Source organism: Bison bison, unplaced genomic scaffold (genome assembly GCF_000754665.1).
Source record: "Bison bison bison isolate TAMUID 2011002044 unplaced genomic scaffold, Bison_UMD1.0 scf7180017864530, whole genome shotgun sequence".
Classification (NCBI taxonomy): Eukaryota; Metazoa; Chordata; class Mammalia; order Artiodactyla; family Bovidae; genus Bison; species Bison bison.
This window is the reverse complement of record NW_011495080.1, coordinates 5,071,110-5,089,374: the sequence shown is the minus strand read 5'-3', so window position 1 is coordinate 5,089,374 and position 18,265 is coordinate 5,071,110. Positions and strand designations below refer to the sequence as shown.

Below are 18,265 nucleotides of genomic sequence, written 5' to 3'. Positions count from 1 at the left end.
AAACGGGACAGGTGGTTCACACCCTGTGGAGGCCACAGCCTGGGCCTCCTCATTGTGCCCTCCCAGCCCACAGGTCCTCCCTGGACTCACCGCGCTGCTGCAGGGAATGTCCTTCACCTTGAGCCAGGCCAGGTCCAGCGTGCCCTCGCCCCGGTAGCAGGACTGCAGCCGCTCCTTAATGCGGTCGTTGATTTGCTTTAGGATGAAGATGCATAAGGCCGACTCATCCAGGGACTTCATCTTCCGCTTCTGGCCTTTGGAGAAGACGGTGAAGAGCAGGTCGTCCTCTGGGCGGACCCCGAGGGTCCGGGCGAGCACAGCCCCGGCTTTGGACAGGTAGGCGGCCTGCAGCAGGCGGTACTCCACCCCGCTGCGCTCACAGCCGATGGGCACCTCCACGTAGGAGTTGAAGGCCGTGTCCTCCTTGCAAAGCCTCACAAGCTTGGACGTATAAACCTGCTCCTTTGTGGTAGATCCCGGGGGAGACACCATCTCAGGCTGGAGCGTCAAAAAGTAGACAAAGTTGCCGCTGCTGAAGCCGTAGACATAGTAGATATCAAAGTCGGGGATGACGGTGAAAGTGTCCGAAGGGATCTTGATCATCGAGGCCACAAACTCGTCGTGGAAGACATATGCGAACATGCCATCTGCCTCCGAGTTCTTGGTCAGTTTCCGGCTAGAGATGGTGGGGAAATACTCAGGCTTCCCATCCACAGCGGTGGCAATGAAGAGCTTGTCATCCAGGTTGTTGTAGGAGACGATTACCCCAAAGACGGAGCCACTCTCGTTGACCCCCGACAGGTAGTGTTCCTTCTTGTGGAAAGGCTCCCCCAGCTTGAAGAGGTCCTCCAGCCTCAGTAGCTTGCAGATGCCCTGGTACAGACTCCCACAGGCGATTAGCCTGTTCTCCTTGTAGTCTATCAGCAGCATCTTGTTGACATTATTGGTGGGGGTCAGGGGCTCGTTGCATGTCTGGACGATGCGGGGCGGGTAGCACTTGGGGTTGTCCTCGTCCGGCCCCGTCTGGTGGGTCACCAGGACCTTCAGGTCACTGGAGAGCTTGTAGATCCGGTTGACGGCACCCACGTAAATGTGCCCTGTCCTCTCATCCACCACCAGGTGGTTGAAGCTCTCGGCGGGCTCCCCGCGGAACGTGACGAAAGACCGCTTCTGGGACGGTGGGGGCGACTGCCGGGGGAGCAGAGTGGAGGAGCCCATCCCCACCATCAGGAGATGGGAGAGCAGGCAAGTCCAGTTCCAAGGCATGGCTTTCATTTCAGAGACGCGTCCTTGGGGCACGGGGCACTGGGCACAGCAGTGTCACGTGAGGAGTGCAGGCTCCCTGTGGGGGAAAGGAAAGAGGTGATGCTGATGACAAAGGCCGAGTCTTAGTTTCACCCCATAGCTTGTCTGGCTGGGCCCTCAAAGCATCCTGCACACACTGAAATAGATCTTCAAGGGGGGAAGCTGGGGCTGGTCCCCAGCATACATGTATGAGTCAGCCCAAGCTAGTGGCAGCAGGTGGGCATGTCAGTAGTAGTACTAGTAATAATACTAGCGATGGTAGCAACAGTGATAATGGTGGTGGTAATAATGATGATAATGTTGATGATGATAGTCATTGCCCACAGAATGCCTGACTGTGCATCAGTCACTGTCCAGCACCTTCCAGGGACTCTCATTTCATTTGAACAAATTTTTAGTGCTGTGTATCTTCCACCTGCCCCTCCCCCCCCCACACACACACACCTAGCTCGGCTCTCTTCCCTTCTCTGTGCCCAGGAGCCCTTACATGTGCAGGTTCCTTGCCCTTGGTCTGAGTTAGGTGCAGCAGAGTGAGGATAATCAGCAGAAACCCAGTGGGAAGGGGAGAGGCTCAGAAGAGGGGAGGTGGGCTGCGTGTATTCGGCCTCCCCATCCCCGGAGTCTGTGGATTGCCTCCTATCTGCCTCCATTTGGTCCTAGGGGAGATAAAGGGCCTCCGTGTTTTTGGCCCTAAACACCGCCCTGCCTCTGAGGAGGCACCTGGTCAACAGCTCCTCTATTAACCTTTGTGCCAATGACCTGATTTGCATGTAGGATGTTTCCTACTAGGACCCTAACTAGCAGCCTCCTGATGTAAGAACCTCCGACACTCCCACTTTAGAGCGGAGGGCAGGTATCCAAGATGCACAGGTAAAAGCAGTAAAGGTCATCCGACATCCCTGGGGATCCTGTGGTTAAGAATCCACCTGCCAACAATGCAGGGGAGATGGGTTTGATCCCCGGTCCAGGAAGATTCCACGTGCCTCAGAGCAACTAAGCCCCTGCGCCGCAACTACTGAAGCTCTTGCACCCAGGGCCCATGCTTCTTCAGCAAGGGAAGCCACTTCAATGAGTAGCCCATGCACGGCAACTGGAGAGTAGCCCCTGCTCACCAGCACTAGAGAAAGCCCATGCGCACCAACGAAGACCCAGCATAGCCAAAAATAAATAAATGTTTTGAAATGCTATATATGTATAAAACTATACTTGAATAAACTGACTCATTTTTTAAAAAAAAGCAAGAGAGCCCAACTCACACGTGCATGGAAACATCATACATGCAAATCAGGTCACTGGCACAAAGGTTAATTGAGGTCCATGCTCTCGTATTGTCCTGCTAAACCATTTCAGTTTACCCCAGCCGGGCACAGATGGGAATGTCCACCAGTGACGGCTTATACACAACAGATCAGTTCAAACAACGCTTCCTCGGGGGCTGTCCATTACAGCTCCAGCCCCCTGGGTCTGCACCTACTGCAGGGGAAGGTTCTCCTTTTCCCCTCCCCCCCACCCCAATCCCTGCTGGTCGGTGCAAGAGGCCAAATTAACAACCCAAATCCCAGATCCCTTCACTGCGTGTCAGCAACCCGGTCCTCTGGGTCCACTGCCCAGCTCTGAGCCTCGATGTCATTTTAATGAGGCAGATCTTGGCTGCCGCCCATAGTGAGGCCTCCTCTGAGAGGTTTTCATTAAAGGCAGAGCACAAATGCTTTAAGAAATGGTCAAGTAAATAAATAAATAAACAACTCCCTGTGGAACAATATAGTTTTCCATCCTAATGGTCTCATTCATTTCTATTCAAGATGCCTTTTGGCATGCATTTCCAGAAAATGGCTTTTCATATTTCTTCCAGTTTGGGAGAAATCTGGGAAGGAATGGCCTACGTCTTATTCAGGGACATCTCACCTCTGTGGAATTTCTTTCATTCTCCCCCCAGTCCCTGCCCAAATAACTCAGAAACAAGCTGATAGGAAGAGGTAGGTGACTGAGCCAAAGACCCATCCCCCATCCCAAGCAACTTGTTAGTTACTGTTAGTCTCTCAGTCATGTCAGACTCTTTGCGACCCCATGGACTATAGCCCAACCAGGCTCCTCTGTGCATGGAATTCTCCAGGAAAGAATGCTGGAGTGGGTAGTCATTCTCTTGTCCAGGGTACCTTCCCGACCCAGGGATCGAACCTAGGTCTCGTATATTACAGGCAGATTCTTTACCATCTGAGCCACCAGGGAAATCCCAAGCAGAGAGAGTGCAAAGTCCTAAATGAAATCAACCCTGAATATTCATTGGAAGAACTGATACTGAAGTTGAAGCTCCAATATCTTGGCCACCTGATGTGAAAAGCCTACTCATTGGAAAAGATCCTGATGCTGGGAAAGATTGAGGGCAGGGGGAGAAGAGGGCAACAGAGGATGAGATGGTTGGATGGGATCATTGACTCAATGGACATGAGTTTGAGCAAGCTCTGGGAGATGGTGAAGGACAGGAAAGCCTGGTATGCTGCAGTCCATGGGGTCCAAAAGAGTTGGACACAACTGAGCGAATAAACAAGAGACGAAAGAAGAAAGTTAAACAGAGACTTGACATTGTCAGCAAAGGTCCCAGTGAAAACCACAAATCTTCTCAAAAAAACATCAGAGGAGGGGAACTGGCAGATAGCACACCCAGGACCAACAGCAATCCTGTGAGCAGATGACCTTCATCTCTTCCTCCACAAGGCAAACATGAGCTCAGGGCACATTCCAAATGAGCAAGACACTGTGGATCCAAGCATGGCCAAGGCTGGACCAGGCCCTGGAAGAACCCTGAGTCAGGGGGGTGGATACCGCCAGAACCCCAGTTACTCAGATGATGGAATGTTAGATGATGGACTTCAAGAGCTCAGATGAGTACAGCTGACCTCTAACCTGGGGCAAGGGGAACAAGGAGAAGGCTGCAGGATGCCTCAGCGAGGCCAGGGCATTTGGGCTGAGCCTTGAACTTTGAGAGGACCTGAAGAGCTGGAGAGGAAGGGCCTCCCTGGGGAGGGGTCCTTGGAGCCACAGCGAGGGCACCCTCAGGGTGCACACCAGGAGGCGTCTGTCTGGAAAACACAGTTCGTAAGAGTCAGAAGGACATAGGGTGAGAAAGGGAGCCAGGACCTTGTCAAGGTGTCCCTGGGAGGTTGAGACTAAAATACACGGTGTTGGAGAAAAAACTTGGGAAGAGCTTAGGTCCTGCTTCCAGAAAGGACCTCCATGCTCCTGTTGGTTTAACCTTTGCTGAAAGAACTGAGTTTGGAGCTGAGGCCTGTGAGAGCTCCCTGGGAGCAGGGGGTACCTTGTTCATTGGTGCGTCCACAGCGCCAGACCCACAGCTGACATGGAATGGAGACTCAAGACCTTTTTCTGGCTGGCAGGAAGAGGGCTGGAGGTGAGGAGGAGCATCAGCATCTGTGTATCACTTACAGGACCCCCGGCCCCAGCCAAATGCTAGGACACCCATGACCTCACTCATCAGACACCTGTTGGCTGGGGTCAGAAGTGTTTGATTTGCTTTGCAGGTGAGGAAGCCAGCTCAGCAAGAGCACATGGCTCATGGCTCATGGCTCATGGCTCATAAGCTGGCAGAGCTGAGGCTGAAACCCAGCGTTGGTGGTGGTGGTGGTCTAGTCACTAAGTCGTGTCTGACTCTTGAGACCCAACAGACTCCTCTGTCCATAGGATTTTCTAAGAAAGAATACTGGAATGGAGTACCATTTCCTTTTCCAGGGGATCTTTCCAAACCAGGGATCAAACCTGGGTTTCCTGCACTACAGGCAGATTCATTACTGACTGGGCTACCAGGAAAGCTCAGGTGAAGCCCAGCATTGTAGTACTACAAAAGCTGTCCTCTTTCTAGGAAAGCGCAATTCCAGAGCCCCCAGAAGTCAATTTTATTTACTTATTTATTTTTAAATTTTGATTCTTTCCAGTGAAAGCTCTTATCAAATTTGTTATACTGCTTCAGTTTTATGCTTTGTTTTTTTGGCCATGTGGCATGTGAGATCTTAGCCCCCCAAATAGGGATTGAACTCGCACCTCCTTCATTGGAAGGTGAAGTCTTAACCGCTAGACCACTAGAGAAGTCCTGGAAGTCCATTTTAATCCATGTTAAGTTCCCACACACAGAAATCCCAATACATCACCCAGCAATACCTCTCCTAGCTCTGTAGGGGGAAAGCAAAGCCCCTGGAACCCCCAGGGCATAACCTCACAGGTAACGCCCCTCAGGCAGGCACAGGTATTTATTTCTAAAAGCAATAATGACTGGAAAGTGCCTGGCACACAGTCTCTCCCGGCCCCAAGTAAGTGTTTCTTATGTGTGGGTTGTTGTGGATGTTGCTGTGTTGTTGTTGTTGTTGACAAGACTTTAACAAGATTAGAGGGACTAGGATCAAAAAATACCCAAAGGTACCACCTCTGTAAGTGATGAGGGGTCAGGATGGTTCATTGTGAATTGCCTGTGCACATCTAAGTATCAGAATCTAGAAGTTTATCTGAAAGAGATGATCCATTTGGACAATTCCAACCGCTGATTCTAGAGACAAGAAAGCTGTGACCCACAGATGTTAAATGACTTGCAGGAGGTCAAACAGTGAGCTCACAGTGGGGATGGGGTCAAGCTCAAGTCCCTGGACTCCCAATCCAGGGCTCTTCTCACCACCCTTGGCCTGTCTCCCGACTTTACCTGAACCCCTTCAGCCTTTGTCTGGAGGAGCCTGCTGTATGGGTGCCATGTGCTCTGCTGGCTACTGCAGCTCTGAGAACACCGCTGCCAACAGCCAAATTCCAGCAGGGTTGGTAATCCTCATTCCAGACAGGCAGGTGCGGGTCAGGCCTCAGCCACCAGCCTTCTGGAGGGAACTGTCAACAGTCCCTGTTTTGGAACCTGCCGAGCACCAGGAAAGCGTGCCTGCCACAGCCCTGCCTTACTGTACCCACTCACGGGCCCACAAGCCAATCAACAGCTCTCTGGTTTGCAAGAGGCGAGACGAGGAAGCCTGTAATTATAAATTTACTGAGCAGAAAGGTGCCAGGCCTCATTCCCCATCTTCTATTAGGCACTGAAATGAGACACAGTTATGCATCTCAAACACTCGTCACCCTCATCTGAGGTCGGCGAAATTACTGCGCCTGGAGAGGGGGGAACCCACAGAAAACAATAACGTGTGATAGGAATAACCAGCCTCTCATTTCACACACCACGAAAGAGACTGATTAGAAAACAAATAAGAGAAATGGAAGAGAATGGGGGAGGTAGGGATGTGAGCTCTAGGGATGTGGAGGGCCCCAGCTTGCCTCATCAGAGACCCCACCCGGTGCCACCCAGGGGTGAACCAACTGCAGCCCTCCCAGCCCAGTGCCAGACCCAAAGGTGGGTAGAGTTGCTCACCTGCCCCCGCCCAAGGCTGCCTGAGGCCGTCCGTCCTGGCAAAGCTGGATTTAATCCTGGTAAGTGAGGATGTGACCTAGGAAACCCCCACTGAGATTCCAGGTCCCATCTGCCATTTCTCTCTCGGGTCATCACTCGGTTGATTTGAAAAACCAAGTATTGGAGGTGGCATTCAGCCCAGTTCAGATGCTTCAAGGCAAATAATGAAGCCGAGTCACCCCCAAATGGCCCTGAAGGACTCAGGAACTAGGAAGAATGAGAAAGGCTCAGGAAGGTGGGGCTGAAAGACTCTGAATCCAACCCAAACACGCTGCTGTTTCCCCCCTCTTTGAAATCAAATTTTAATTCTAAATCATCTCAGGAGAAGTGGGACTCATTTTTAGAAGCTGATCATCATTTTGATTAAAGAAATTGGGGCTTTGTTTTATGTGGCACGTGGTGAAGAGCTCAAACTAATTTTCATGAAATAGCATCATCTTCTCAGATTCTTGAGTGGCAGAGAAGAAAGTTATTATAGAGTAGTTTAAAAATAGCAATTACTGCACAAAATTACTTCTGAGTTTACAAAGTGTTTTCATATATATTACCTTGTTCTGACTGTACTATGAGTGGCAACCCTGTTAGGCAGAAGAAGTATTTGTAAGTAGGCAGCCTTTACAGATAAGGAAACAGATGCATGAGTAATTATAGGTCCTGGCTGGGGTCACACCCAGTCATACTGGGACTTGGAAATCTCTTCAGGTCTTCCTCGGTGGCACACAGTACTTCCCTGAACCTCTGAACAGAATCCTCTTGTCCTCAGGACCTTTGCTATGGAATAATAGAACATCCAGAAAATGTTTTCTGGGATGGCGTTTCAAAAGACAAATCACAATCCATCCTGAGTCTAGAAATCAACTGAGCAGGCCACATGTGCTCTTTTTAATGAAATAAAATCGAGGAGAAAAATAAAAGCATGTCACATTTAGGAAGGATAAAACTTGTGTGAGACTGATGTTTCAGCCACGTAAGTGCATGCATGAGTGTGAAGTAAGTCTACTTCCTGCAGTCGGTCACTGTCATGGTAACTATGATGTGTCCACTTGACTGGGCCATGGTGCCTAGATATGTGGGCAAACGTCATCCTGGATGTTTCTGAGAGGGGTTTTTGGATGCGATTACCATTTGAATCAGTGGACTTTGAGTGAGGCAGACTTCCCCCTATAATATGGGTGTGCAGCCACCCAATCAGTTGAAGACTGACTCAAACAAAAGCGTGACCTCCCCAAGGGAGAGGGAATTCTGCAGCCGATGCCTTTGGACTTGAACTACGACATGGGCTTTCCTCTGAGTCTCAAGTCTGCAGTCCTACTCTGCTGATTTTGGACTTGGAGCCTCTATAATTGCATGACCTAATTCCTTAAAATAAACTCCTCTCTCTCTATATCTACACACACACACACACACAGAGCTTCTGCTTCTCTGGAAAACCCTCACTAATACAGTCATGATCAAAACACAAAAATTGGAAGACACTGTTAGACACAGTAGACACCTGTTGTTTTCGCTACTATTCATTTATCCTCTAGAGATCCACCCCTTCACCCTTTCTCAGACAAAAGTTTCTGGGAAAATTAACTTCACCCCTGGTTCAGGGGAGGACACGTCACCCAAGCTCAAACCAATCAGCACAGAGCAGGGGCGGGTCCCAGTGACTGGTTCAGGGATGGGCACTTGGTTGGATCAGAATCTCTGGGAGGCAATAGACTTTGGACGGGAGTGCTGAGGAAAACATTCTAGGTCTGCCATTGGCTGTGTCCTTGGAGAGGGGCGGGCTTAAGAACTCTGGGCACCATCTTGTAACCAGAGGGGTTGGAGAGGGGCGGGGACCCTGAAGAGAAGGAAGCCTAGTCCCGGGAGAGCAGAGTTGAGCCAGGGCACGGAAAGTCCTGAGTCCCAGGTCCTGGTGATCACACAGATGTCTAGATCACGTGCACTGAAGCCAGCTCTATGCTTATACTTTCCAGCTACAGGAGCCAAAAATTCCCCTTTTATATAAGCCAGCAAGGGTTCTGGCACTTGTTAATGAAAGAATTATGACCCATACACAGAAAAATCCAGCCTTCCAGCCAAAAGAATAAGTGTCTCTCACCACATCCTCTCTAATAGATTGTCCTTTCACAAGAAGTAATCATGCCTGAGTCCCACTGCCCCAGAGATAAACTAGAATTTTGCTAATATAATGAGTGTGTGTGTGCATGTTGACTTTCATAGTCCATCACAATGCTCCCCTGTCTGCTAGGCCTTTGCCTTGAAGGCCATGCTGACAAGTCTCTTGGGATCTTCACCTGTCCACACCCCCGTATCTTCTGCATAGGTGGTTACCTGGCCTGGGATGACCACCCCAACCCCTCCCCTAAGGCCTCATTCTTCTGATGAATCATGTCTGACCCTGGCATTGGTCTAGGACAGCCCCTCACCCATGTGTTACTGCAGGAAGTCAGGTTAGTCTCACATCCCACAAACGCTGTTATATTTGCCCATTGATGCTCCCCCTTCTCTAAAAAATATGAGCTTCTGGAGGTTAGAAATTACTATGTATTTTTTGCCACTATTCTCTTCTATTTCAAGCCCAGAGCTGGATACATGGTTGGTATGTCATAAATGTTTGGGAATGCATAAATGAGTGGATGGATGAATTATGAATGAACGAGTTGATGAGTGACTAAATGAGGAATGAATGACGACTTCACAGAAGAGTGTATGAGACAGCAGCTGGGATTCCCCTACAACTGAAGTACCATGTAAATCTCGATGCTGAGCCACTTAGGCCAAACTCACAATGCTGACTTTACCCACTCTAACCCAGGGCATGTAGCTACTTAAATAGCCTATTTTGTCCATTAAAAACATGCCTTCAAATGCAATGGGAAACTACATCTCTCAGACATGGTTTACAATGGGAGCTGCCAGTCCACCAAGTGGAACATCATAATAGGTTGCCTGGCATCCACAAATTAGACTTGAGGACCATCTCCCTACTCAGCAGAGGAACTCAGCACAGACCATGTTGAGAAGAAAGAGCTGGGCATGAAAACTAAACTGCAGTGAGGAAAAGAGACAACACAGGAGACCCAGTTACTGGAAGTCAGGATGTGTTCGTTCATTTGGCCAATGAATGTTGATGGAATATGTATCACATGTGGGGTTCTGAGCTGGGTGTCAAGGACTATAGACACTCCAAAGCAGAGAACAGTAGCCCTGCTGTCTGGTGGCTAAGGTATATTGGACCCTGTAGCTTTCCCCTTTGAGCTTGTCCACAGTCACTGGCAAGCTCTGCCAAGCTCTACCTCTCAGTCCCACCTGGTTTCCTAGAAACCAAGAACTTCATCCTCCTTCATCCTCCTGACGGGGCTACACTAGAGGTAATTCATCTCTTGTGCAGGTGAGCCCAGGGGGACAGGAAGCTAGCTATCCACCAAAACGGTATGCTTCTCCATCACTGCAGCTCCTGATGTAAAGCTGTTGATAAGAGATGCCTACCAGCTATGGTCTCCCTGGCCTCTCTGCGTCCACATGGCCTCCAGGTGTGACCGCATGACTGGTGAAGGAGTCATGGTGACACTTTCATGCCAAAACAGGTAAGAAATGGCTATGTGTTCTCTAAAGAGCCTTTCACCAGCTGGATAAAGAGGATTCTGAGGCCCTGCAAGATCTTGGAGCCTCAAGATGGAAGGACCCACTGACCAACCACAGACATCCAAGTCAGACAAGAAATAAACCATTCTTCCTCCTGAGAAATCTGTATGCAGGTCAAGAAGCAACAGTCAGAACTGAACAAGGAACAACAGACTGGTTCCAAATCAGGAAAGGAGTACATTAAGGCTATATATTGTCACCCTGCTTATATAACTTATATGCAGAGTACATCATGAGAAATGCTGGACTGGATGAAGTACGAGCTGGAATCAAGCTTGCCGGGAGAAATATCAATAACCTCAGATATGCAGATGACACCTCATTTATGGCAGAAAATGAAGAAGAACTAAAGAGCCTCTTGATGAAAGTGAAAGAGGAGAGTGAAAAAGTTGGCTTAAAACTCAACATTCAGAAAACTAAGATCATGGCATCCAGTCCCATCAGTTCAGTTCACTTCATGGCAAATAGATGGGGAAACAATGGAAACAGTGACAGACTTTATTTTGGGGGGCTCCAAAATCTCTGTAGATGGTGACTGAAGCCATGAAATTAAAAGATGCTTGCTCCTTGGAAGAAAAGCTATGACCAACCTAGACAGCATATTAAAAAGCAGAGATATTACTTTGCCAATGAATGTCCTTCTAAGCAAGGCTATGGTTTTTCCAGTGGTCATGTATGGATGTCAGAGTTGGACTATAAAGAAAGCTGAGTGCCAGAGAATTGATGCTTTTGAACTGTGGTGTTGGAGCAGACTCTTGAGAGTCCCTTGAACTGCAAGGAGATCCAACCAGTCCATCCTAAAGGAAATCAGTCCTAAATATTCACTCGAAGGACTGATGCTGAAGCTGAAACTCCAATACTTTGGCCACCTCATGTGAAGAACCGACTTATTGGAAAAGACCCTGATGATGGGAAAGACTGAAGGTGGAAGGAGAAGGGGACGACAGAGGATGAGATGGTTGGATGGCATCACCGACTCAATGGACATGAGTTTGAGTAGACTCCAGGAGTTGGTAATGGACAGGGAGGCCTGGTGTGCTGCGGTCCATGGGGTTGCAAAGGGTCGGACACGACTGAGCGACTGAACTGAACTGAACTGGGACAAGGTTCTGAACTGGTGGACTTGTGTGTCCCAGCAGTTGGCACCAACCAAATGAATACAGAACACAGCCAGCACACAGTGTATCTCAGCTGGTTCCAATCTGAAACTGGTACCCGGGGGGGTTCTGTTCCTTGGAGTACATGACCCCAGGGAAAGTCCTCTTTAAGTGTCAGTAGCTCCCTCCTTGTTCCCAAAACCAGACTGCAAGTCACCAAGCCCAGCGAGGTGGGAGAAGGCCATGCCAGTGTCTCCCTGAGGCAAAAAATCTTCATGTTACTCTGAAGTGGTCTTTCTGAAGTTTGGGACCAAGGAGGCACCTTATGTGTGTGCAGCTGGGAGCAGTGGGGGGACTGGGGACACAGCCCAGGTCCCCTTTCTATTTCACCTAAGAAACACCAGCCAGCTACTGATCCGAAATAGTAAAATGGACAAAGGTCTTTGTAAGATTCCTCCTCCAATTTGTAATCAATGCATTCAGAAGAACACCTTCAGGAAGTAACTGGTATTTTTTCCTGTTTGCATTTCTCAGTTTAAACTCTTGGTTTCTAGAAGAAGGAGCCATGAATTGTGATTTTCTTTCTTTTCCCAGAGAATTATTTTTTTCATATTACATCTGTCCCTGCCTTCTAGAAGAAGACACGATGGTTATAGCGTTCCCTGTGCGCTGCACTGCCAAGTCCTGGCCTTCGCTGCTACCCCTCTTCCTTGTCGATGTCTCAGAAATGACTGCCGCATTCATGAGAGGAAGAGCACTCCAGGTGTGGGTGTCCTAGTGCATTCCATCACTACCACTGGGGGAAAGGTCAGGCCAAAGGAACTGTCCTCCCAGGAGGAGGTCACAGTGCTGTGACTAAACAGTCTCCTATGCAGGGCTGGTGGGGCGGGGGCATGCCCAGAAGGGTCAGCCTGGTTGTAACCCAGCACAAAAGCAGAAGGCAGCAACAGCAGGGGCAGGTCACAAGCCCAGGGATCAATCCCTCTAGTCTGCTTTCGCTGTGCTTCTGTTCCTTTGAGCAATGAGAAATGTGCCATCCGTGGTCAGAGAAGGGCTAGAGAAGGGCATAAAAGGTACGGAGAGGGAGACATGGGGAGCCAGGCCCAAGCTTAGAGTCTGGCTGCCAGGCAACAAGCCCGGTCCCCGGGAAAATCAGCACCAAGCTCAGTGACTTAATCCTTTACTTCCCAGTTTATTAGACAGGGCTGGGGGAACACGATTACCATGGACAGAGCCTTTGCAATCAGCCTGGAAGAAGCCCCTGCCAGAGAATGAGCCAGAGAGCCGCCCCCATTCAGAGATTAAGTCCATGCTGGAACCCTGAGGCCCCCATCTGTGGTTTCCCCTCCCCCAGGTCTCCCCTCCTTGGCCTTGAGGGAGCCCCCTCCCAGGGTGCAGAACCACTTGTTCCTGGCCAAGTCCGCCATTCCCAGCAGAGCCAAGTGGGAGCTCCAGTGAAGCCCAGGCAGCCCAATATGGAATGCTATTATTACACCACGGCAGTCCTTTATATTCCAGGCGCTGTGCTCGGGCGGGGGAGTCGCTAAGCAATGAGTCTCTTTACTCCAAGTCTGGCTGCGAGGCTTTCAAAACACAACACTCTCAGAAGCAGCCTGGGCTAGGAGGACACAATTGTCAGCTTCTTTCCAGGGTCTCATTTAAAGGAAACGGCCGGCCAGGAACTGGGGGGCAGATGTCCCAAGCTGACTTGGCGTCCATGTGGTCACTCTCTCCCATCCCAATCCTTGGTCTTGCCGGTGAAAAATGCCCTGTCCAGGGGGGCTAGCTCCCAGTTACTTCTGAGCGTCCCCACTGGCCTGTGGATATGCAGAAATGGGGGCATATCATGGGAAGATGTTCAAGACACCCCAAAGCTGTGACAAAGGGAGTATTTGTCGTCACTTTTGCTGCCCCAAGGTCTGGGTAGACATTCGCATCACAGATAGGGGTCTCGGGGGCCCACCACAAGCTGGGGACAGTCATCGACCCAGCCAGGCCCACCTCAAGCGTGTGGCCTGGGGTGAAGTAGACTGAAGGCTTGCTTTGCTGTCTGATCTTCATCTAAAATGGAGGCTCCCCCAGCCACCCATTCGCCCCTCCCCTGAGCCTCAGTATCTTCTCGCCCTGGACTCCCAGAAAACAAAGTGACACCTTGTGGGCTTCAAGCTAGCGAGCTCCTCTCTCTCAAGGCCCTTCTCTCCTTCCACGGTCTCAGGAAGAGGCTGGATCTTCTTCGTTCACAGCAGTTGACCTATCAGCCAAGGTCACTCCTAAGAACGCCTTTCTCTCTGAATCACAGTAGCAAGGATGCTACAGGCATCAGGAATGGTCCTTCTCGCTGGCCACAGTCCTGCTTTCTTGATGCCTCAGTGTCTCCATCTGTAAAATGGCATTTCTGGAAACAGGGTGCTGAGTCAAGGTCACTCATTATGCTTCTTTTGGACTTAATTCTAGACGGAGTGAGAGTGAAGCATTTCAGGCTGCGTGGAGCACAGGCTGACACTGATGTGAGGAGGGTTCCACAAGTGGCCTTTGCCGTGAAATGGTGAGGGTGACGACGCCCAGGGGTGGGTGTTCACTGCAAAACTGAAGGCTGGTGCTGAAGTCTCTCTCTCGAGTCTCTTTGCATCTTCACTTGAAGGCTCTGTAGTGGCTAAAGTCCAAGTTGTGAGGTGCTTTGGGAGGGCCCACTGGTCGAGTCCCACGATCTGGCCCTGGAGAACGCAGGGCACGCAGCTGTTAAGCCGGCTTCCATCACACTCACTGAACCTATTTTCTCTCTCTCAGTAAAGATTGCTGGAGCAGGACACACTGTCAGCTCAGGCATCGGCCAATTCACTGAGTCAGACTCTAGAGAGCAAGTTAACCCTCCAAGGAGGGGCCTTCACTGCTCCCAGCCTCTGAGGACCCCAAGTCTCTCGACAGTTGAGTGAAGAATCAGCAGGAGGCCTCCAAGTTCTGAGGCTCCCCCACCCACTAAAGGGCTTAACCACCACCCCACGATAAGGACATCCTGCCTATTTCATCTCCTATCTTCCTCAAGAGGAGAAAATTTTTAAAAGAATAGAAATTCCTCTCTTTAGATGGCTGGAAACCTCTCAGTAGACTTTTCTAACTAAAAAAAGTCAATAGGTTTGGAAAGGATGCTAGAAGCAGGTTGCCAGGGGGACCCAGATGGGAATCCACTGTGCTCAGGTCCTTGCACTCAGCATCTCTCCCAGGTACCACTCTGTTCCCAGAATGCCTCTTCCCACCCAGAGCATCAATGCCAGCTCCTTCAGAGCAGCCCTGCATCCCACACCCTGACTCCCTGCCTTCCAGCCCACAAGGTCTTCCTGCTGACAGGAAGTGAGTGACTCCACCCAGCAGAGGCAACATGAGGGAACAGGCCATTTGGAGCAGATTTAGGCTAAATAACTGCACTTCTGTGTCACCTAATGTCTGGTGAGAGAGCTCTCTCCCTGGTCCCCTCCTTGTCCTTGTCCTCCTCCTCCCTTTATTTTTCAATCCCCCAGAAAATCAGGAAGTGAACAGTTGTCTCCCTTGCTGGTCTATATTCATGTAATTAGTGCTATTTAATTCCACGATGAGCCAAAGCTCATAAAATACAAAACACATTTCAGCTGCGTGCCGCAAATCTTGGCAGAAATCTCCCCTGCAGCCGGAAGCCGAACAGAGCTATATTCACTCCTTTAAAAAAAAAGTTCAGAATCGACTGGAACAAAGTTTGGGGACCAGGCACTATTACCTGTAAACAGACAAGGAGCTAGCAAAATAGGGTATTTGATATCTTCAAGTTTGGAAATAATCTCTATCACCAAGGCAACACTGAATTTTTAAAATATTTGATCAAGTAATGGTAGTATTAGGAGGCCGTACCTCCTAAGCAGAAGGTTCTTAGCCCCGCACTCTCTCCTTATTCTCATGGGCTTTAGGTGTTTGGGTCCCAGGCAGTTGGGGGACCTGAGCCACCATCTCATCCTGCCCCTCCCACCTGCTGGACACACACCTATGAATCAAAGGACCAAGGAGACCTGTGGGTTCTGGCAATGATTCTCCATTAACTAACACAGTCTTATCTTCCAACTCCTTTGCCCCCCCCGCAACGCACACCATTTTGCTGAGACCTCTCTCTATTTCCATATTGGTGCCAGCGACATATGAACAAGGAGCAGGAAATCTGAATCCCCATTCTGCCGCCATTTCTCAAGCGAGGCACAGAATGGCAAAGGCCCTCCAAGACCATTCTCCAAGGTGCCCATCACTGCAGATGCCACACAGCATGAGTCTCAAAGAGTCCACCTCTGCCCCCACATCAAGGTCAGGCCCTCTTGCCAGCATTCCCGAGGGAGCCTGGTCCCTCCCATAGCACCCCTATGAATCGGTCAACCCCTCCTCCTTCTCCAGGTGACAAGAACATGGGGGGCAGGGTGCTGGATGGCCGGGGCAAGGCCAAGCAGAGGAAGGAATCCTACTGGATGCTGCTGACACCTCGTTTCAGGACCTCCTAGCTGTGTTACCGGGGGCACAAGAGTCCAAGAGGTGGATCCAAGGTGTGATAGAGGATCAAACCCACTGTGAAACCCCAGAGACCTTGAAGTAGACCCTGCAGCTCTTACGAATCTGCTCTGCACATCACTCAGTGGATGGAACCATGCAATGCTCCACTCAGAGAGAACACGTGCCAGCACTGGCCAACCTCCTCCTCTCACACGGCCTGAAATTCCACCACCATCACCTCTTGTTTGTGGGTTAATTTGGCTTTCCACATGCTCCTTCATATGCAATCAGCCCTCATGACTCCAAAAATATATATCCATCCCCATCCAACCCATTATTATTACTGGCCAGATGGGGACACAGAGACTCAGATAATTCCATTAAGTTCCCAAAGCCCTGCTCTTCATATGTCTACAACTCAGGTCTTCTGATGGACCCAACACTTCCCTGTAAACCACAAGACCACCCATCAGAGCCATCAATGAGGGTGGCATGTCAAAAGTGGGGTAGGGGATAAGTTGAGAAGATAAAGATGACGTGACCAATGCAGTGGTTAGCTGGAAAGAAAGGGAGGCCTCCTAGCCTGTTAGAGTATAAACAATTTTGTACCATCATGACCTCCATATACTTTGACGGCTTGCATGTGATGGGAGGGGACCCTTTCCTTCAGACCAAGGAGACGGCACAAGTAGACAAGTTCTCAGTGGCCAAGGGATGATATAAGGGGCCAAGTAGCAAGCAGGGTGGGCGACCCAAGTCTATCTCTGCATTCATCAACAACACTTAATCAGCTCCTACTACATACCAGAAACCTATGTTCCAAGGGTGCACAGTGAGTAAGACAAAAAGATCTTTGATGTCACAGAGCTTACATTTAACAGGAAGAAGACGGACAAGAAACAGGAAGAATAGTTATTTTCGGAGAGTGTTATTTTCAAATTTTTGAAGTTATTTTTTTTTAAAAAAGGATAGTCATTTAATACAGAATAACTTCGGGGGCAGGGTGTTCCCCAGCTGTAGTGGCCAGTAGAGGTGCCTCCCAGGTGATGCTTGAAGAGGACTTAACAAATGACAAGGAGGAGCCAGCTATGCAACGATCTGGGGACACAGCATGCCAGGGCAAAGACAGAGTGAGTGAGAACCTCTGAGAAGAGGGCAGATTTTGGCAAGGAAAAGGCAGAAGACTGAACTGCCGGAAGGCATTGGGCAAGCAGGGACGTGTGAGTAATGGGGTCCGAGGGAAGGGCAGGGGACAGATGACAGAGGACATTCAAATCCAGGGGAGGAATGAGAGTTTCATTCCCAATGGGGTGGGAGGTCATGGAAAGGTCTTGAGCAAGGCAGTAACACGATCAGTGTATCATTGACCAACTCAGTCTGGCTCCACGTGGAGGATGATTTGAGGGTGGAACAGGTGACCTGCCGGAGTTCCTTGAGGGGTGATGGAGGCCTGACTCAGGTGTTATAGGTGAAAACGGGGTCATCATTGTTCCAGTAGGGCTTACTGGTGAATATGGAAATAAGAGGAATATTTATAATACCACCTTGATTTTGGCCGGAGCACCTGGGTGAATGGTAGTTCCTTTCTACTGATATGGGGAAGGCAAGGCAATGGCAACCCACTCCAATGTTCTTGCCTGGAGAATCCAAGGGATGGGGGAACCTGGTGGGCTGCCATCTATGGGGTCACACAGAGTTGGACACGACTGAAGCGACTTAGCAGCAGCAGCAGCAGCAGGGAGGAGCAGGGCAAATAAGGAAAGATGTCAAGAGTTCAGTTTGGAACATCAAGGGCAAGGCTGTCTGCAGAGTCTACATGCTGGGATGGAAGGGAATCATGGAGGGAAGTGGCTCACAGAGAACCCAGCTGTGTGGTCTACATAAAGCATCTCATTTAAATGCTCCAAGTGGATGCTAATGGTATCCTTATTTTCTAGATGAGAAACTGATTCTCGGTACCTAATATGCCTGCAGAAAACCCCAGAGGCATCCTGCTTGCATCAGCCTTTGGTAGAGGCAGAGACTGAACCAAGGGACCTTCGCTGGCAAAGGGGGGTGCCAACTAAAATATTTTCCTAAGAGACCTGGCATTTTACACTTACATTTTGTGAAAGAAAAACTATCACATCAAAGTTTCCATTTTACTAAAGGGAAATTGCAAATGCTTATGAAGTACAGGCTAATTTGTAAGCTCATAAATTTGTAGCCAAAATTAATAATATTAAAAGAGTGGAAATGGTAAAGGATATTCAGCATCAATCATATACTTCTTAGC

General features: G+C 49.6%; 1 protein-coding gene across 1 annotated transcript in view; it reads right to left on the bottom strand.

Annotated features, from left to right (window-relative positions):
- The window catches only part of PLXNA4 (plexin A4), a 476,871-nt gene that overhangs the window by 401,112 nt on the left and 57,494 nt on the right, over positions 1 to 18,265 (bottom strand). Inside the window, exon 2 of the mRNA XM_010831752.1 lies at positions 91 to 1,342. Within this exon, the coding sequence (XP_010830054.1) occupies positions 91 to 1,275 (1,185 nt within the window). The 5' untranslated portion in view covers positions 1,276 to 1,342. The remainder of the gene's footprint in view (positions 1 to 90; positions 1,343 to 18,265) is intronic.